Source organism: Eremomyces bilateralis (assembly GCF_010015585.1).
Source record: "Eremomyces bilateralis CBS 781.70 unplaced genomic scaffold P152scaffold_6, whole genome shotgun sequence".
In the NCBI taxonomy this organism is placed as follows: Eukaryota; Fungi; Ascomycota; class Dothideomycetes; order Eremomycetales; family Eremomycetaceae; genus Eremomyces; species Eremomyces bilateralis.
In genome coordinates, this window is record NW_022985072.1 from 897,188 (window position 1) to 916,337 (window position 19,150).

The 19,150-nt window shown below is 52.2% G+C and overlaps 9 protein-coding genes across 9 annotated transcripts; 3 read left to right on the top strand and 6 right to left on the bottom strand.

The window, feature by feature from the left end:
* Positions 1-2,987: 2,987 nt before the first annotated feature.
* On the bottom strand, positions 2,988-4,545 carry P152DRAFT_472672 (pyruvate dehydrogenase kinase; the record flags this gene model as incomplete). The annotated part of the gene is made up of 4 exons (XM_033681170.1): positions 2,988-3,809; positions 3,871-4,153; positions 4,215-4,334; positions 4,385-4,545. The coding sequence occupies 4 exons, from the start codon at positions 4,543-4,545 to the stop codon at positions 2,988-2,990; spliced, it is 1,386 nt and encodes a 461-aa protein (XP_033535503.1).
* Positions 4,546-5,101: 556 nt separating this feature from the next.
* On the bottom strand, positions 5,102-5,750 carry P152DRAFT_295526 (uncharacterized protein). The gene has a single exon (XM_033675042.1). It carries the CDS (start codon positions 5,585-5,587, stop codon positions 5,180-5,182), a length of 408 nt encoding a protein of 135 aa, XP_033535504.1. The 5' UTR covers positions 5,588-5,750; the 3' UTR covers positions 5,102-5,179.
* Positions 5,747-9,972, top strand: P152DRAFT_414334 (ubiquitin carboxyl-terminal hydrolase-like protein). Its single transcript, XM_033677023.1, has 6 exons — positions 5,747-6,621; positions 6,675-7,629; positions 7,686-8,863; positions 8,916-9,230; positions 9,284-9,416; positions 9,467-9,972. The coding sequence occupies exons 1-6, from the start codon at positions 5,914-5,916 to the stop codon at positions 9,574-9,576; spliced, it is 3,399 nt and encodes a 1,132-aa protein (XP_033535505.1). The 5' UTR covers positions 5,747-5,913; the 3' UTR covers positions 9,577-9,972.
* A 233-nt stretch (positions 9,973-10,205) lies between these two features.
* Positions 10,206-11,416, top strand: P152DRAFT_457247 (uncharacterized protein). The gene is made up of 4 exons (XM_033679189.1): positions 10,206-10,411; positions 10,467-10,655; positions 10,720-11,002; positions 11,062-11,416. Exons 1-4 carry the CDS (start codon positions 10,259-10,261, stop codon positions 11,070-11,072), a joined length of 636 nt encoding a protein of 211 aa, XP_033535506.1. The 5' UTR covers positions 10,206-10,258; the 3' UTR covers positions 11,073-11,416.
* Positions 11,401-12,390, bottom strand: P152DRAFT_472675 (ribosome biogenesis protein N; the record flags this gene model as incomplete). The annotated part of the gene is made up of 5 exons (XM_033681171.1): positions 11,401-11,416; positions 11,466-11,569; positions 11,626-12,086; positions 12,139-12,290; positions 12,341-12,390. 5 exons carry the CDS (start codon positions 12,388-12,390, stop codon positions 11,401-11,403), a joined length of 783 nt encoding a protein of 260 aa, XP_033535507.1.
* P152DRAFT_457251 (uncharacterized protein) lies at positions 12,224-12,663 on the bottom strand. Its single transcript, XM_033679190.1, has 2 exons — positions 12,341-12,663; positions 12,224-12,290 (listed from the first exon to the last, which is right to left on the bottom strand). Exon 1 carries the CDS (start codon positions 12,648-12,650, stop codon positions 12,456-12,458), a length of 195 nt encoding a protein of 64 aa, XP_033535508.1. The 5' UTR covers positions 12,651-12,663; the 3' UTR covers positions 12,224-12,290; positions 12,341-12,455.
* A 44-nt stretch (positions 12,664-12,707) lies between these two features.
* P152DRAFT_457253 (glycosyl hydrolase) lies at positions 12,708-14,227 on the bottom strand. The gene has a single exon (XM_033679191.1). It carries the CDS (start codon positions 13,882-13,884, stop codon positions 12,757-12,759), a length of 1,128 nt encoding a protein of 375 aa, XP_033535509.1. The 5' UTR covers positions 13,885-14,227; the 3' UTR covers positions 12,708-12,756.
* A 625-nt stretch (positions 14,228-14,852) lies between these two features.
* On the top strand, positions 14,853-16,654 carry P152DRAFT_506672 (MFS transporter; the record flags this gene model as incomplete). The annotated part of the gene is made up of 6 exons (XM_033682490.1): positions 14,853-15,008; positions 15,042-15,200; positions 15,262-15,540; positions 15,681-16,195; positions 16,241-16,313; positions 16,349-16,654. The coding sequence occupies 6 exons, from the start codon at positions 14,853-14,855 to the stop codon at positions 16,652-16,654; spliced, it is 1,488 nt and encodes a 495-aa protein (XP_033535510.1).
* Positions 16,655-17,553: 899 nt separating this feature from the next.
* Positions 17,554-18,816, bottom strand: P152DRAFT_394241 (membrane associated DnaJ chaperone-like protein; the record flags this gene model as incomplete). The annotated part of the gene is made up of 4 exons (XM_033676242.1): positions 17,554-18,084; positions 18,135-18,411; positions 18,465-18,715; positions 18,772-18,816. The coding sequence occupies 4 exons, from the start codon at positions 18,814-18,816 to the stop codon at positions 17,554-17,556; spliced, it is 1,104 nt and encodes a 367-aa protein (XP_033535511.1).
* Positions 18,817-19,150: the final 334 nt, after the last annotated feature.

Here is a 19,150-nt window from a genome sequence, read left to right on the forward strand (position 1 = left end):
GTCCAATAACAAAAACAGCAAGGCGTCATCTACTTCCCATCTTCGCTATAGATGAGCAACTCTTCCCCATCCCACATCCGCGCATCATCCGCACCATCCCCCTCCTCGGGGTCGCATAGGAACGCGTTGGCAATCTCCGCGTCATGCAGCTCGTCGAGGTCGTAACCGTTCTCGCTGCGGAACGTACTCCGCGCAAGGGCCTCGTCGTAGTTCTCTCCGATCTGCCGCTGGACGGCAGCAATGTGTTTTTCCAAACCAGGCGACGGTCCTGGATGTGCAGGCAGGCCGGAATTGGTATCTTCAGCTGGCAGCGCTGGAGGTCCGAGGTCCAAATCGACGAAGAGGCCGTTCCGTGTCTTCCCTTTCCGCATCGGTTGAAGAACCTGACCCTTATGAGAGGAAGAAGCCTCGCTATCGCGCACGATGGTTCGGCTACCGACATTCGGGCGGATAGTGCTGTCCTTTGTAATTGCTGACATGTCCAAGTCCATACCCGTAGAAATATTCGATTGTGCTGACCTAGGGGTTCGCGGTATGGGCGTCGCGTCGACATAGCCTTCCCCAGCGGAAACTTCGAGCGAGAGCCTTGCCACGTTGCCGGGTGTAGGATAGAATGAATCCGGGTCCGCGTCGAGCAAATCCCGTGCCGGGGGCACATTCTCTCCTTGACCAACGATGATCGATTGAGGCGTGACGGTCAGACTTTGAAGCTCATCCTTAACCACGCGACGGACGATCCCTTCGAGTCGATTCTGACGGTCCGCGTTCTGTGCAAGCGGCCTGTGTTCTCGGCGGCGGAGAGTGCCCTGGTTTCGGTTGATCTCCGTGCATCCCCCATCAGGTCGCATGCGCTTCAAAGGTGAACCGGAATAAATCATCTCAGCTGAATCCAAGTCGGAGTCATGACCAACCTTCGACGCTGGTGTGGTGTCATAGGATGCTACCCAAGAGGTCTGACGTTTGCTGGGCGACGTGGGCGGTCTGGACGGGCCAAATGCGGCGTCCCCTCGGGCAGAGACCAGCGTCGGAAAGTCTTTGCGGATGCGATTCTTGAAGTGATGATCAAAGGCAGGAATGGATCGGGTGGTGGTGGTACCATAATCTGAAACCTCGCTGGGTTCCTCCGAGGCCAGACTATCCTCATCACAAAGAAAGTCGTCGATGGAAATCCGCTTCGAGCCGGTTTCAGGCACTCGCCTACGCACTTTGTTGGTCATGCTCTGAAACGGAGCGCGATGAGTCGGAGCCGGAACATGCATTCCAGGGCCACCAAGTGGCATTCGAAATATTGCCGACACTTCTCTCGGAGGATGCATATTGGCAATAACTGTGCTGCCAGTCGCATTGGCCATGGAATCATTCCTGCCAGCATTTCTAAGCCTCCCAGGACGCGTGACGTTGGATTCGGTTGTGAAGATCGGAGAAAAGCTTGAATCGCTCGCAGATGATATGAAAGAATCGGTCCTGTGAAGCCGACGAGCGAAAGTTTTTCGGAGTGATTGGGACTGGGATTCCAGCGCGGGAGACGGTCGGCGTTCCGAAGCATTGATGGCAATCCGAGACTGCAGTTCTCGTTCGAGGCGAACCCCGTTTGGAAACAGATCATCGTAGATGGACATGATGCGGAATTCCAGTCGCTGCATGCCTGCAGCCTCGTTTGTACTCCATTCTCCAAGCCAAGGCTTTCGCGACGAGTAGCTAGGAACGATCCCTTCGAAAGAGTTTGTCACATGATTCCAGAAGACGTCAAAATCTCCGGAAATGATTTTGTGCTTGCAGACCGTAGCGTATTGAGCGGATGCTCCAGTAAACTCAATGAAATCCGGCGCCTCGATGACGAGGTTGATTCGACAAGAACTGCCAACCTCGATACTTCTTGGCAGGTCGGGGAAGATTGTCCGTAGGGGCTCCCATAGAACCTTTCCCATGACATTAACCATGTATTCACCTTGAAGGGTCATCTTCGGGGGATAGGCGCGGATATGAAGGACTGTGACCGTGCACATCGCACCACCGCTCTTGAAGCATTCTCTCGTCCCCAAGAAATGTAGAAGATGCTGAAAGAACTCGAAGTGCGACGGGCTGTATAGCCATGTATGTTGGGACCCTGCCACGGTATGACATTCGATCATGGAACGTATCAGCTCTGAGGGTTGGAATTGGAATTCCTTCTCATCCAAGCGGTTGATGTAGGCGTAGAATTCATGAGCGGCGTTTGGCGGGGCAGCAGATCCTGAATTGCGTGAGTAAATAGCAAGAGGCACCGTGGGCAGATGCAGAATAAGCATCACATACCCAGAAACTGGATAGATCTCTCGAATTCCGTCAAAAGCGCATCTCGAACCGCATTCTCGAGCGTCCTTCGAAACACATTCTCCCAGAAGCCGACCTCGTGGGCTTGGGCAATGCTAAGTCCTTTCCATGTAGAGATGATTTCCAGCCCATGTGCATCCGGATGAGCCACTCGATCCGCCGCCGGGAAGAATTGCATCAACGGCTTGTAAACATCGGAGATGTCGTCTCGCGTCGGGAACATCTCGCCGCTCAACGCCACGGTGGCCATCGGCATCTTCTCCACCGTCGAGAAGTCCCACGACTGTCGATTAGCGAGCCGCTGAAAGCCGAACATGTTGTCGTAGAGCTATTTCCGTCAACACTGACCCGACACGGAGAGTTGGAGAGCCGAACGTACCTTTCGAGGGGTGCCCCCCGCTCTTTCGGTCCCCATGCTGACCTGATGAAGTTGGAGAACCGCACAACGCTAACAGTGCTCGATGACTTATGCAAGGAATAAGAAGATGCCGCAGGATTTCAGACCGCATTCGCCTGAGGATGGCGCCAACGGAGAGAAATACTGTAGAGCGATAATGGTGACCGAGGGGAGTGTTGGAGAAGGACAACAGGCCGCGATCACCAGGAAAGACGTGTTTCAGTCCTACAAGAAGGCATGGTGCATCTTCACTTCTCTATACGGCAGTGAAGTGTATTTACACCGCATTCATACTTGCCCGAGTAGTCAATCGCTCATTCTTGTTGCCCAATTTCGGGATCTGCAAGAATGCATCCACGCCGTATCCCTCGAGGCTATGCAGCTCCAAGCTCCCAGCCCAGTATTCAGCATATATCCTGCTCATGGGCAAACCGATCCCCAGCCGCAGATCCGGAGACCTTGCGGTTAATGTGCTCAGAGAACTCGGATGTTTACCGGTGGCTGCATCGCGATCGAACGGCTTGGGCGTTGGTTCTTGCTCAGCATCTGTCCCGTCCACACGCAGCTCCTGCAGTGTCGCCGCCAACTTAGGGACTTTGTTCAAATTCTCCAAGCGCATCCGACGTCGCGGACCCTTGCTGAAGGACCACAGATACGGAAGGATCTCGCGAGGAACACCGCCGCCCTGGTCGGAAATTCTGATGATGACATGTTGGGCGGTATCGCATATCAGCACTTCGATCGGCGGCGGCGGAGATTCTTTATGTTTTCGCTGTTCGGTCACCGCTTGGAAGGAATTGCGGAGTAGCTCCCCGACGATGTACTGAAGATGACTCAGGATATAGGGAAATGTCGCGTCCGTGTGACCCTCGATTTTTACTTCGGGGATGGCGACTTCAGAGCCATACGATTGCTGCATCAGGCTCCGTGTCGTGGTGGCGCATTGCTCCACCACCTCTTTCGCATTGCAGCGAAGGAACACCTCACCAACGAAATCGGCGCTGTGATCATCGTCCTTCGCATCAGGAAAATGCCAGGGCGAATGGAACGTCTCCGACAGCGCCAGATGCTGCTCTGCAATCACTCGTCGAGATATTCTCTGGAGAGAATCCGTCAGTCCTTCGATCACTTCCGCATTTTCAAGTCGACTTTATACGCACCGATCTCAACAACGTCAGCATGAACTTGTCCGTTTCTTCCGGCTTCATCAAGCCTTGGATCTCCAGCACTCCCATCGCCAGGTGTGGTATGACAGAGAGGTGCTCTCCCAACGTTCCTTTTATTACATCGCAGAATCGATCGTTTTCTTCCACAGTCTTCACTTCCGGTATTCGACGCAGCTTGTCGAAAGCCTTGTAATATAGTTCGTATACGTGTGAGAGGTTGTCGTTGGTGAGGACCACATATGGGAGGGTTTGCATATCGCGGATCCGATGCGATATCCTATCGAATGATAGCGGTTAGCCATAAAGAACTGCATGCAACAGAGATATCAAGCACATACCTCAATGGCAGTTCCGTCCGTACATAGTTTGCGGAACTGATCAGCCTTGACTCAGTTAAGGTTCGCCCGAAGAAGGTGAGCTGTCGCAAACTGATCGGTCTCGCTTCTTGCTGCACCCAGCTGGAGCTCGTCAGCTTCTTGCTTCCCCGGACAATTCGAGATAGTCTTACTCATCAAGTACAGTTGACGGGCGCCACATAGGCCCTCTGGGAGGTTGCGGTGACTTGTCAGCGGCATTGTGTACTCTGCAACGCTGAGGAGCGGAGGTTAGTGGCAGAACCGTTCTCGAGAGACCGTTGCGGGTGCCCGTTGCAGGTCTAAGGGCAAGCATGGTCGCTCAGTTCGTCATATCATTGGAAGCAATATATAAAGAACGACAATCGTGGAGATTGGAGGTTAAAGGTTAAACACGACTCAATCTTCATCACCCGAGCTCATCGCCCTTCACAGCAGGGAGTAGTCAAAGCCCATATGGGAGTGAGAGGTGAGAAGTGAGAAGGGATATCACGGTCAGAATGGTCTGACAGCCATAGACACATGTCTCACAGGACTTCATTGAGCCGTGAAAAGAATGGTGAAGCATTCAATTCAACCAAGTCGCCCACTGCACGAGACTAAGGAATGGCTCGTGTCCTGGAGATACCAAGACTCCAAGAGCTCTCTAGTCTCGCTGCTGACAGAACGGAGGTTGTGGGGTTTTGGCGCGTCACTGAGCCGCGATTGGGCTGTAGCGAAGGCGGGGGCGCTGCCGACAGCCTGCAGCTGGGCACTTTCCAGGCGCTGTACAGGCTGCACCCCGGCTCTACCCCCGGCTCTACCCCCGCCTCCCGTAGTGTTACTTCTATATGATATGATCCCGTACCGACGACTAAGCATTCACGGAATCACGAGCTTGTTGGATTGTTGGAGGTTGGAGTTGGAGTCATTCCTTCACAGAAAAGTATAATTATTAGTTTTTATTACTTCTACTTATTACTACCTCCTATACCCCGGATGCCATCTGCCCTGGATGCCAAGTTGCGCGTCACTTCGATATCAAACGACACCATCCAGGCCATCACACACAAGGCACAATACCTTGGGACTCCTGTTCCCATCCCCCACACACTCGTGGACATCATCGGCAAAGACTGGAAGTGGCGTATTACCCAAACCAACCTGTGCTGAACCACTCTGAACTCTGACCCGCGACATCCCACCAACATTACGTTCGCTCCACAGTCCACCGTCTCCACTCCTGGCAACAGTCCTGGTCCCGCTGTGGTGAGCACAGGAATAACGACAACGACAACCACTACAACGCTGCGACAACGACACCACCCTCCAAAGAACCCAACCACGCCGCCAAGTCTTGTCGAAGCTTCAAAGGCCATTATTATTGCCTTTGACCTCTCATTTAACTTCCCGCCACCTTGCCGCCGAGCGTTACCTGCTTGCTCACTTCCACGTTATTCCTTGTTTCCGCTTGAAAAGTCTCCTCTTGGTCCTTCCGCAGACCTTGGACTCGCTGACTTGAGGTAATACGGTTGGCAGTTCTTGCCAGCAAACGATTTTGAGCTGAGCGAAGCTCCTGCACTTTCTAACCATTTGGCCACCTTCTCCAGCGTAAGAATGGAGCCGGTATGTGATCCTCCACTGCTCCACAACCTGGCTAACGATGCTGTTTCTTGCGCTCACATAGATCGAGGCTGATATCCCCATGGAGACCGAATTTGACGAGAAGCAAGACGTGGCCATCATTTCCAACGACGAATCCATGGAAGGCACAGAGAATGACGCGGATCAGATCCGCGCCGACGACTTCGACGCCATAAAGAAGAAATACATGCCGGAGGTCCCGGATCAGGAAATAGAAGATGAAGCCACACACACATGGGAGATCGAGGACTGGCGGGCTTTGGGCAAAAAGGAGCATGGCCCCATCTTCCAATGCGCTGGACACCCGTGGCGTGTGCTCTTCTTCCCATATGGCAACAATGTCGACTTCGCTTCCGTCTACCTCGAGCATGGATTTGAAGACAAGCCCTCGGATGATTGGTATTCATGCGTGCAGTTCCTTCTGATCCTATGGAATCCAAACGATCCCACCATATACCAGCAACATTGCGCCAATCATCGGTTTACCGCAGATGAGAGCGACTGGGGATTCACAAGATTTGCAGAGAACAAGCGGCTATTTCATTCACCATGGGAGGAAGGAAAGGACCGTCCACTCGTCGAAAACGATACGGCCAAGTTGACTGCATTCGTTCGCGTCTACAAAGATCCTACTGGCGTGCTCTGGCACAACTTTGTGAACTATGATTCGAAAAAGGAAACTGGAATGGTTGGCCTCAAGAATCAAGGCGCTACATGCTATCTGAATTCCTTACTTCAGTCACTATACTTCACCACAGCGTTCCGAAAGGTAGGGCTCAACTGAAATCCAGGGATGTGAAGCGCAGGTTAACGTATTGCTAGGCTGTCTACCAAATCCCAACCGAAAATGAAGTCGAATATCGAGAAAATAGCGCATATGCGCTTCAGAGGCTGTTCTACCAATTGCAAACCAATCCCGGCGCGGTTTCCACTCTCGAGCTTACGGGTGCATTCGGGTGGGATTCGAAGCAGATTTTCGAGCAGCAGGATGTCCAGGAGCTTTCAAGAATTCTAATGGAGCGACTAGAGAAACATATGAAGGGCACCGAAGCCGCCGACGCCCTGGGGAGGATGTTTGTAGGCAAGATGAAGACCTATATCTCCTGCATAAACGTCGACTACGAGTCATCGAGAATAGAAGACTTCTGGGATCTTCAACTCAACGTCAGCGGCAACAAGAACCTCGACGACAGCTTCAAGGACTACGTCCAAGTCGAAACCCTGGACGGCGAGAACCAATATGACGCTGGAGAAGGACTGGGCCATCAAGATGCCAAGAAAGGGGTCATTTTCGAGACTTTCCCGAATGTGCTTCACCTTCAATTGAAGCGCTTCGAGTACGATTTCCAGCGCGATGTGATGATGAAGATCAACGACCGATACGAATTCCCTGATGTTTGGGATGCCTCACCCTACCTCTCCGACGACGCCGACCGATCCGAACCGTACATCTATCACCTCCATGGCGTCCTGGTCCACAGCGGTGACCTGAACGCCGGACACTATTACGCTTTCTTGAAGCCAACCAAGAATGGCGACTTCTACAAATTCGACGATGACCGAGTGACACGAGCAACCAAGAAGGAAGCATTGGAGGAGAACTTCGGTGGGGAAAATACTCCGCTTGCGAACGGCAACGTGCAGCAGCGGAATCCTTACACCCGAACATGGTCATCGAAGCGATCAATGAATGCATACATGTTGGTGTACATCAGAGAGAGCAGATTGGACGAGATCCTCATGCCGAACGAGGTTGTCGAACCGCCATCACATCTTGGTAAGCCCGGCATTGCAAGTTGATTAATTGATTGGTTGCTAACAGCTCGCCAACAGAAACGAAATTTGCAGAAGAGAAAGAACTTCTGGAGCGAAGGCGAAAGGATAAAGAGGAAGCCCATCTGTACATGGAGGTGCAAATCGCATCCAACCACAACTTCAAAGCCTACCAAGGATTTGACATCGTTCCTTGGAAGACTGAGACGGGTACTCCTGCACACCCGAAGCTTTATAAGTTGCTCCGCAAGTCTACCTTGGCCGACCTTTGCGAGATGGTTGGAAAAGATCTGGAGCTGGATCCAACGCTCATCCGTCCTTGGGTAATGGTCAACCGACAAAACGGCACCATCCGCCCCGACCAGCCTCTCGAGCTGCCCGACATGACTTGCGAAGAAGCGCACACAAAGTTTGGCACGAAGACGACCAACACCTTCCGGATCTGGATCGAATCCACCGACGAGAAAGACGAGACCGGCAAACCCGTGTGGCCGAGCTCCAAAGTCGACCTGCATGGTGTCCAGAACAACAAACCGGTCCTCCTATTCCTCAAGTCTTTCGAACCAGACGCCCAGACCCTTCTCGGTAAGGGCCAATTCTGCGCCGCGCTGCACGACAAAGTCTCGGACCTGTCCCCGCAGATTCTCAAATTGATGAACTGGCCGCCCGGGACCCCGATCAAGCTCTTCGAGGAAATCAAGCAGAACATGATCGAGCCCATGAAGCCCAAATCGACCCTCTACCAGTCGGAGATCCAGGATGGGGACATCATCACCGTCCAGAAAAATCTGAGCGATAAGGAGATCGCGGCGTTGACCGCGAAAGGCCATTACTCGGAAGCCCGGGAGTACTACGACTGGATGCTGAACCGCATGAAGGTACATTTCGTGCCGAAGAATCAGCCGGGGTCGGTCGAGACCGACTTTGATTTGATGCTGTCGAAAAAGATGCTATATCCACAATGGTCAGTGAAGGTTGCCGAAAAGCTGGGTGTGGACGCGGGATATCTTCGTTTCTTCGCGGCCAATGCCGCCACGGGTCGTCCTAAAGGTGCGGTACGGCATACCTCAAACCAGACACTTGGACAGACTCTGAGCCCGAACTGGACCGGCTACGGGCCCAGTCACAATCAGCGACCAGACGTTCTTTTCTACGAAGTCCTCGAGGTGACGTTGACGGAATTGGAGACGCGGAAGGGCGTCAAGGTGACACTTGTGTCGGAAGGCATTTCCAAAGAGGTATTTGCGCAGATGTTGTGTGGCACATTATGGGGTTCTAACCAATATGCAGGATTCCTACGAAATTCTCGTGTCAAAAATAGGCAACGTGAGCGACCTTGTCGACGGACTAGCGAAGAAGGCCGGGTTGGACCAGGAGACCGCGCAGCGTCTGCGGGTATACGAAGTGCATGCCCACAAGATCCACAAGGTCCTAACCGCGGACTATCCGGTTTCAAGCCTCAACGAGTACTCCAGCTTCTTCGCCGAGAAGATCCCGGAGGAGGAGGATGCGGCGGATGAAGGCGACCGCCACGTTCTGACGTTCCATTATGACAAGGAGCCGTCAAAACCGCACAACGTCCCCTTCGTCTTCTTGGTCAAACAGGTATGTCCTTCTACTTCCATCTTCCATAAATTTCACATGATTGACTTTTCTAGGGTGAACTTTTCAAGGATACCAAAGAACGACTGTCCAAGCGAATCGGCATCAAAGGCAAACAGTTTGAGAAGATCAAGTTCGCCGTTGTTCCCAAAGGCGCTATGTACGCCAAGCCGGAATATCTAGACGATGGTAAGTCCCAACCTCTCCCGGTGGTTGGAATGCCGCTAACAGCACTGTAGACGACATCCTCTACGAGCGGCTCGCCTCCCGCGACGACATGCTAGCACTCGACCACATGAACAAGACTCGCAGCGTCTGGAACCGAGCGGATGCCATCCAAATTCGCTGAAGCGCTTTCGGCGATAGCCATGTCGAGGGTATCTTAATCTACCATGGGCAGTCGTCCATCGTGTTGTGCGGAGCAGTGGAATGGACGAAGCGGAGGCAGATCTTGCGTGAACGTGCGGCATTGCCATGTCTGACAATTCCAAGCACCAGAATCGGAGCGGGGAGGCAAGACACAGTGGGGAATTGCGGCTTGCTGATTGCGAAATGGGCAAGACGAACACGGAGGTGACAGACATGATACGATTTCCTGGTCGATTGGTCACGGCGTCGACGAGTAGACAACGCAGTCATGGTGTATGCTACTATGGACGATGGTTATTCAATTCATTCCCGTCATCAATGTACGTATAACGCGCCGAAAGGCTTAGATAAGAAATGGCTGTGCGAAATATTCTGGTCATGATGTCGTCACGCACTGTGAGTCTGTGACTGCTGCTACTGTTTTATATCACGTGCTACCCGTTGGATTTGCTGGATGTGTGGCGTTCATTTGTTGTCAGACAAGGGTAGATTTCGGTAGGGGCCCACCAGTTTGACACGCAGCCTGGCCAGGGCTCGTCACGGTGGCTTCAACTGAGTTCAACCTCGATCCATCAGCTTGAAATCATCCCCTACCATATCGCCATGCGACTTCTCCTCTAAGTGATTCCGTCCACTTCTGATGTTTGCTTTCTCCCGCCACGATGAGGACCTTCAGCGTTTTCCTTAGTTTGCTCACCTTCCTCCTCTCCTCCGTCTCCGCGACCGCCCTCACGTACAAGCTCGCGGCCAACGAGAACACATGTTTCTTCGCCACGACGGAGCAGAAGGGCCAGAAGATCTCGTTTTATTTTGCGGTAAGGGACCCGATCACGGTATTCATGTAGGGGCTGGCTGACTGATGCCATGTAGGTGCAATCGGGCGGTTCGTTCGATGTCGACTACAAGGTGATCGGCCCGTACGACAAGACCATCACGGCCGGGCAGAAAGAACGGCAGGGCGACTTCGTTTTCACCGCGAACGATCCGGGTGAATACGCGTTCTGCTTCAACAACGAGATGTCGACGTTCGCAGAGAAGATGGTCGACTTTGAAATCATCGTAAGTGGCAACTTGAGGTTCTAGACACGGGGTGGTGCGGTCCGAAGCTGATGGCGTCGCACAGGTCGAGAACGAGACGCGCGCCGCGAAGTTGCCCTCTAAGCAGGGCAGCTCGCCCGAGCAGACAACGGTGCTGGAGGAGTCGATCATGAAGCTGTCGGGACAGCTGTCGACGATCAATCGCAATCAGAAATATTTCCGGACGAGGGAGAATCGGAATTTCAGCACGGTGCGGAGCACGGAGAAACGGATCTTCAATTTCAGTTTGATCGAGAGCGCGATGATGGTCACGATGGCGGCGCTGCAGGTGTTCATCGTGCGGTTCTTCTTCCAGGGCGCCAGGAAAGGTGGGTTGATTCTGTCATTCGCTGGTTGCTACTTTTTGACGGTGCTAATGGCCACGCAGGTTATGTGTAAATGCATCTATCTAGTATGCAAAAAAAGTACCTGTACAACATCCTATTTGCTTGTGTCAAAAGTGACTGGAGAACGACACGGCATGCCTATCCATCAGCCGATTCGAAGCCTTGCAGAAGGGCAATATGGAACGCAGAATGCCATTTCCGATGGTCCGAATGTGTCCCTAGTTCCGGGTCCTCGTCTTCCCGCTTTTCCTGCGCAAATGCGCGAGGCGCCGTAGGCTCACCGTGGAGCCCGAAGATGTCCTCGCATATCGATCTACACCGGCATGAAAGGAGGGCTACCGCATGTAATATTGTGAAGGGGTTCGAATCCATAGCGTATCTCAGACCAGGAGGACGCTGCTTCATGTTAGATCCTGAGCCTTGTGAACAAGTGTCTGCAACTTACGCGTTGACACATCCGTCCATCTCAACGTTGTTCATCACCTGGGCCCATCGACCCCAGACCACCTTGCCTCCAGGGGTCACCAATCCAAGTTCACTACAATCAACCTAGGACAAATCAATAACGGTGCGATAGAAGAAGGGAAATTCGGTGTGCTGCTAACCTCGATGATGGTTCCCTTAGTCAATACACCAAGCTGGGTGTACATCGGATTTTGCGGGTTCTTCTTGACTGAAATGATCGGCAGTTGAACCGTGACGCCCAACTCCCTGTGGGTAACATTGGCCTTCTTGTATCGGAGACCCATGGGCCGGATAAAGCGCTCGTATTTGACCGGTCGTCGAGTGAACTCGTTCCCAACGAACGTGGGCTTCGTGACGACTCGCTTCCACGCCTTCTTTTTCGTTTTCTTTCCCGTATGGACCACTTTGAACATCTCTTCCTCCGAGATACCACGGACCTTCGGCAGTGGGACGCTGAACTTCGCCACCTTCTCGGACCGCTTGTTCTTAACCGCGCTTGACAATGCCTTCGCGTTCGTCGGATTGGACCGGTCAAGGAGATACTGTGGTAAAGGCGTGGAAGGCTCGGGCGCCGTCGAAGATTTAACATCTCGCTCCTCATCTGTTGCGCAAGATCAGCCACCATGTCAGGAACGTGCGAACACACGGCGTACGCATTTTGATCTTCTTCTTCATCTCGATCTTCTCCTTGTGTCGCCGCTGCTGGAGCATCTTGGCCCGATGGCCACGGAAATTCTGCGCTTCATAGGATGCCTTATGCGCCTCACGGGCTGTTCGCTTCCGTGTCCGCTCTTCATGATCGAGCCTGTGGGAGATTAATGGCGGCGCGCAATGTGGTGGACCAGAGCAGCATACCTGCGTCCGTGGCGCTTTCGCCAGCGGTCGATGTAATCGTGGTAAGGCATATTGAGTCAACGCTTAGGGTGACTCTGTTTTCGGTGGTTTCGTGGTATAAACGCAAAGGTATCCCTCAGCGTTTCGAAATGTAGACTGTTTCTATGAAAGAGCCTGGCAGTCGTGAATTTTTGAGGTTGGAGGGCGAAATCTTGGCGGCCCCTCGGCTGCCCATAGATACCATGTGCGCATGTTGGTTCGTGGCCTTGTGTCCTTGAAATATCGGCCTTGTGGCCTTATATCGATTCCCCCTCCACCCTCCGCCCTCCATTCCGGTTCGTCCCATCATCAAATAAATATCAATCATCATAATACATCAACCGTGGAAAGACGTGGATTCTTTCATTACTAGCACGGAATACAGATTCAAGAACAGACTAGAGAAACAGCCTGAGGAACTCCACTAGCGCCATCATCGCCATCGATTGCCCGTACGGCATGCTCGTACGCGGAATGTCCTTATAATGCTGGAACGTGTGTCCCATTCCTGTACCAAAGCTAGTGTCCAACAACTCCCCGTCAACACTAATCCTCTCCAGGATTGCTTTGACTGCCTTGACCGCCACCTCTTCATACTCCCTGCCGATATATCGTTTTCGGGAAGCTTTCAGAATTCCATATGCGAACCCCGCCGTCGCGGACGCCTCGATGTAGCTGCCTTCGCTGGTCGGGATGTCCAGCAACGTTCTCCACATGCCGTTGGGCTCTTGGAGCGCTTTGAGTGCCTGGCATTGCGATTTCAGGATATTGATCAAATACATCCGGAAGCCATCACCTTCAGGGAGGTCTAGCAATTCGATGAAATCAGGGATGAAAATCGTCAGCCACGAGTTTCCTCGTGCCCACCTCGCTTGAGCAAAATTGTGTCCAATCGTTCCGTTTTTGTCCTCGAACTTCCAGCCGTGGAAGAAGAGCCCGGTCGGTGCGTCGTACAGATACTGAAGATGTAGGAGGACCTGTCGCTTGGCTTCCTCGATGTACTCTGGTTTGTTGAGGATCTTTCCGATCTTCGCAAGAGGCAAGACGCTCATCATCAATGTGTCATCCCACAGCTCATTGGTGTTCGGGCCAGCGTAAGTGATATGCTGCATGCCGTTGCAAGGCGTTCGAGGAAGATCGTGCATAACCCAATCGGCCCAGGTTTCCAGCCAGGGAAGATACGACGGTTCCTTCGATTGTTCATAGATGTATGCCAGAGTCAGGAACACGGCCATCGTATTGATGTTCTTCGTCGTACCCTTCTCCAGCTGGATCTTGAACCAATCGACAATGACTTGCTTGGGATAATCGGACCCCGTCAACGTGTGATATTGGTAGAGGCCGTATAGGCCGATTCCGTGAGTCCATTCCCAGTCATTCCATCCTTTGGTGTCTATTACGCGGCCATCGGGAAGTTTCAGCAAGAACTCGCCAGTTGAATCCTTGATGTTAATGAGATTGTTGATCAAGAGCTGGATTTTCTCATGAATCAGCGCTGACTCCAACCCAAAAGCATTGAGCGGCATCGTGAGAAATATGAAACAAATGTCGATGAAAATTGGTGTGTATATCGTACTGTACAGTTCATGAGGTCAAGAATGAAGAATCTACTACAAATCAGAGATCTTCATGGTTTTTCGGCGGCAACGGACTCCACAATCTCTTTGATAGCTCCTTGACGAGCACCTGGCTTTCTTCATCCTTCACTCGAGTCCGCATCGGCTCTCTCGTCCTCATTTACCCTTCTCTTGATTGCTTTGTGGGTGTCACGATCAAGAGACATCAGACGCTCGACCAGCTCAATGACCTCGTTGCGTGCAACATTGCTCCGATGACCGAGTGAAGACATGGATTTGTTGGCGAATGACGGGTTCGGTAGCTCGGTTCATAGTTCACGCTGCTGACATTTTGCCATTAATTAAGGCATCGCGGATGTTAGCTTCATTCGTTCATTTCCCCGCAGACCGGCGGTCACCCCCAGCTAGTAGGTGAGATGGAGCCCAAGGGTCCCCGTTACCCCAGGTCCACCAACTATCAACTCAACGTTCATCGTGGTACACCAACACTCCACAGTCCACACCTCCACAGCCGTTCGATTTATCCACTTCCCGGTCGGCGGGCACCGCTTCGGATGCGGAGGTTTATCTCCCTTAGATCGTCCATCTTATCCCGACTTTCATTATTGTCAAGTACACACCAAAGACGATCAATTGCCCTTCTGGCCTAGTCCAGAGCACGTAAACCAATAAGTGCTGGATCTCGAGTCACGTAAGGATGCCGACAGGGCAATCGTGCAAGACAACTGTATGTTCTCCGGACTATTGCATCCCGAGAGTAAAGTTACTCGGGCTCACAATGTTGATATTATATTGAATCTCGATGAACGCACCAGTCTCTTTACTGGGATGGTGTGGATTCGTCTCGACTTACGCTGCCTGAGTCTTGTTTTATCAACGTTGTTCGTACTTCCAGTCATCAGGGACCAATGATCTAGATGGCAGACATTAAAGAGCAGGGGACCGTCGAGCAGGCGAATCCAATCCGTCAAGAACAGTCAAAGGGGCACGATGTCTCCCAGGTGGAGAGAGTCGTCTCCGCCTCCGAGTTCGACGAGAAGGACCATATTGACTATGGACGTATCGATCAGGAGGTCGCATAGTACGCCAACGCTGTCGCGGTGGAGATTTCTCCTGAAGAGAACAAGCGTCTGAAGAGGATGATCGATCGCCGGGTGCTCCCGATCATGATCTTCACGTACTTCCTTCAAGCCTTGGATAAGGGAACACTTTCATTTTGCATCGACCATGAACTTTCGAGAGGATTTAGGACTTCTCCAAGGCCAGTCGGTAAGTTCGACCATCCCATACCTTTTGTCCAACTGGTGTTGACTGAAGACGCTCCAGTACTCCTGGCTCACCACTTGCATCTACATTGCCGTCTTAGTCGTCGAATATCCGACGAACTGGATCATTCAACACGTTCCACTTGGAAAATATTTAGGCGCGAACATCGTCCTCCGGGGCAGCGTCCTCGCCTGCCATGCGGCCGCTGTGAATTTCCCCAGCATTCTCGCTCTACGAACGCTCCTGGGGATCTTCGAAGCGGTCTGCCAGCCTGCATTCTTGGTCATGAGCAGCATGTGGTATAAACGTGAGGAACAAGCAGAGATTGTTACCTATTGGGTAAGTAAATGAAGAAAGATCATATTTTTTGAGACAGCCCGTGCCGACCATACCCCCTCCATGCCCCTCGACCGTACCCCTCGTACTAGATATGGTCCCCTCCCTTTCCTTAACTAAACATCCACTGACATCCCTGGTAGTATATGATGAACGGCGGCCAACAAATAGTTGGCGGAATTCTATCCTACTGCTTTACGCTCCTCAAAACCGGCCCCATCACATCCTGGCAAGCTCTCTTTATCACCTACGGAACGTTCTCTGTCCTCTGGGGCCTGTTCGTCCTCTGGTGGCTTCCCGACTCCCCCATGCGGGCCCAATGCTTCAGCGAGGAAGACAAGCGGCTCATGATCGAGCGCGTGCGCGGCAACCAGACAGGCATGCAGAACCGCAAGTTCCGGCCGGAGCAGGTCAAGGAGGCGTTGTCGGACCTCCAGACGTGTTGCTACTGTCTGATTGCCATTTGCACTACACTTCCGACGAGCGGTCGGGGGGCCTTTGCGAATATCATCATCACCGGCTTCAAATTTACAGTGCTTCAGTCGCAGCTGCTGGCCATGGTCCTGGGTGCCGTTATCATCATCATCCTGCTAACCTCCACCTGGTTGGTCAAGAAGACTGGCCAAAACTTGATCGTGGTGGGCTTCTATGTGATCCCGTAAGTTTCTCTTCCCATTTCGACCGACTGAGCTCATAAATCTAGGTCCTTTGTTGGCACCATTGTGTTAATGACAGTCGAGAACAAAAACAAGGCGTCACAGGCGGCCTTCTCATCAGTTACTACATTGTCTTGTCTTTCTGGGCCGCTCAGACTCTCGCCATGAGCATGATCTCCCGCAACGTCGCCGGCCAAACGAAGAAGACCGTCGTGATTTCCGCCAACTTCGTCTCTTGGTGCACGGGGAACGCGATCGGACCACAGGTTTTCTTGTCCTGGAATGCGCCTCACTACTTCATTGCCTTTGCTACCCACATCGGTTGTTACGTGTTGCTGGTCATTGTCATTGTCTTCCTCCGGTTTTACCTCAAGACGCAAAATGATGCTAAAGATCAACTGGCGGCAGAAGGCGATGTTGGAGCTAGGGACGGGACTCTGATTCACTCGTTCGAGGACTAGACGGATAGGGAGAACAAGAATTTCAGATATATCTATTAGTACAGAGAAATCCTCTTTCAAGTTTATATCCTCGACTCGGGCTGAACAAGATCTGCCAGTCTAACACGCTCTTCCGGCACGAGCCAGGACTGTTCTATATCGAATCTTCCACTGCGTGTGGTCGGCATCCTTGCAACATGACTGTTTCCGAGTGTCAAAGATCCACCTCGTGGAAAGTCTGCGGTGAAGTCGTCGGACCACAATACTAAATGACTGCTGCCCTGTCTGATAGTCATGGGGTCAAAAGGTCTCCCCATCCATTTCTGATTCTTAGCGTATCGTCGCCATGCTGGTTGGAGACGAGGTAGTTGAAGACTTGAGTACAAGTCATCTCTGGAGCAATAACATAAAGAAGCGGAAACCTCTAGCATTGAGTCTTGTATTGCTTTCTAGGCTAGCCAAGCCTGGTAGGTTCCTCGATGTGAGACCATACTTTGTCGGCTATCCTGATACGGCCTCGTACTGAAAACGTGTATATGAATGCCGTCACCATTGTGCTGAGATCGTTCCGTTACCCGACACCGAACCGGCCTTGCAGCTATTGGGTTCGGACCCTACAGGGTCAAGGGAGGTGGAGCATAGCTGGTTGACTGGAAGCGGACTTTTCTAGCCGGCGTGTAATCTTAATTACTAGTTTGCGGAGTAGGCCAGGGATCCACTCGAGTCTCGAATCGTGGGGTGCAAACTGGTAGCTTCGGTTTCGCAACTCGCACATCGGGCAAAGTCAAGCCGGATCAGAACCGGAAGGTCGAACATTCTCCCGCCAATAGCAACCAGCCAGCATTCTTCTATGACAATACAGCAACCCAGAAAGGAGATGCTCCACGTTAAATTCAAAGATTTCGCCGTGTCTGATTCTTCTAGCTCGTGCTCTGGCTCCGCAGTGATCTCGTCCCCTTCGCCCCAGCGGGTACTCCTTCTCGTTTTCTCTTCAGCACTCTTCCCATCGCGTCCCGAACCTCGGGGTCGGATCGGATCGTGTTTTGAACGAGCCATTCTTTCAGCTGCTCGCGCACCAGGCGTTGCCGGTCCGCGTCCTCGGCGAACGGCGCCATTTCAAGGGTGAGGAGCCGAGACGTTTCCAGATCGTATGACCGGGTCAGGGCATCGAGGCGGTTGAGCTGGGTCTGAACTTGCTGCTCACTGGCCATGCTCCCCGACCTGTTGATGAAGGTGAGTGCGATGAGAGGTTGGATTTGAGATAACGCGATATATATTGCGATGGCTGTCCGTCGTGCGAGTGCAAGAATCTGGAAAGGCAGGTACGGTGCGTGGAGGTTGAAGGTTTGGAACAGCGGATTCAAAACACGAGTGGCAATCGCTGGTCCGGTCGGTCGCGTGATGGTGTATGCTTCGAACGCAAGCATGGCCGCGAAGGTGAAATATCTCCACTAGACGGTGTTAGCGGCATGCCGCGACTGAGAATCATCGAACCACATACGTATCGCCCTGCTTCCAAATATCCCAGAAAGTTGGACACGAGCAGCAAGAACCCCAGCGCAGCATAAGATGGCGCTATCCGCATTGCGCCGGTTTTCACATAATCTCCGATCGTCTTGCAATGCTTGTACTCCAGAATCTCCGGACCGAATCGATCATAGGCGAATCGCTTCACGGGATCGATGAGGGTTTCGCGAGCTTGGTTGATGTGCACATAATATTGCTCAGCTTCCGCTTTCGCATCCCCATGAACTTTGTCAGGATGATGTATGAGGGTTCTGCAGACCACCAGCCTTAGCATTGTCGCGAATCCATCACGGTTTATACTCACAGTTTCCGAAATTTCGAGTTTATTGCCTTCACATCCACATCGGGAGTCAATCCCAGGTCTTGGTAAAAGTCGCCAGATCGCTGTAATGACCAATCGGCCTCGTATATTGTGTACAGCAGATACACGGCAATGACTCCAATCTGAATGTTCCGCCTGTGTCGTAGATAGCGAGGTGAGCCTGGAGTAGGCTTTGGTTCGCCGGCGCGAATGGTGACGCTATAGTAGAAAGACTGGACCCATGATGCAACGAGCTATTCACCAGAGATTAGCTCTCCTTGTCCAAGTTGGCCATCTATGGAGTACGTACTGAGGGCAGGAAATACCAGCCTGCATAAGACAACAAGGAGGACATGGTTTATGGGCGTGGGAAGGCGCAAATGACAGGTTGGAGCAATCAAAGACTGAAGGATGCTTCCGGCAGTAAAGATGGTGTTACAGGAATGGTTGAACTCGAAAGTAGATGTTCATACCCCCCTTATTAGATTATATTCATACTGAGATGCTTCTTGTGAACTTCATGACAACAAACTTACAATAGAATGTCGCTGCACTGCGGAACACGGAAGTATCAAGAGCCACAGCCGAAGCTCCGCCGATTGGCCTGAACGCTTCCTTGTGACGTTCATCTCCATCTTCATATCGTTCACCACAATTGGACTTGTTGGTGTACTTCTGCTCTTTTGCAC

Excerpts from the sequence above, each read along its gene's own strand:
- P152DRAFT_295526 (XM_033675042.1), bottom strand. The coding sequence starts at position 5,587 with ATGGCCTTTGAAGCTTCGACAAGACTTGGCGGCGTGGTTGGGTTCTTT.
- P152DRAFT_414334 (XM_033677023.1), top strand. The coding sequence starts at position 5,914 with ATGGAGACCGAATTTGACGAGAAGCAAGACGTGGCCATCATTTCCAAC. Across the intron at positions 8,864-8,915 it reads CGGAAGGCATTTCCAAAGAG|GATTCCTACGAAATTCTCGT; the intron begins GTATTTGCGCAG and ends ACCAATATGCAG. Across the intron at positions 9,231-9,283 it reads TCGTCTTCTTGGTCAAACAG|GGTGAACTTTTCAAGGATAC; the intron begins GTATGTCCTTCT and ends TGACTTTTCTAG.
- P152DRAFT_457247 (XM_033679189.1), top strand. The coding sequence starts at position 10,259 with ATGAGGACCTTCAGCGTTTTCCTTAGTTTGCTCACCTTCCTCCTCTCC. Across the intron at positions 10,412-10,466 it reads AGATCTCGTTTTATTTTGCG|GTGCAATCGGGCGGTTCGTT; the intron begins GTAAGGGACCCG and ends GATGCCATGTAG. Across the intron at positions 10,656-10,719 it reads TGGTCGACTTTGAAATCATC|GTCGAGAACGAGACGCGCGC; the intron begins GTAAGTGGCAAC and ends GGCGTCGCACAG.
- P152DRAFT_457251 (XM_033679190.1), bottom strand. The coding sequence starts at position 12,650 with ATGGAGGGCGGAGGGTGGAGGGGGAATCGATATAAGGCCACAAGGCCG.
- P152DRAFT_457253 (XM_033679191.1), bottom strand. The coding sequence starts at position 13,884 with ATGCCGCTCAATGCTTTTGGGTTGGAGTCAGCGCTGATTCATGAGAAA.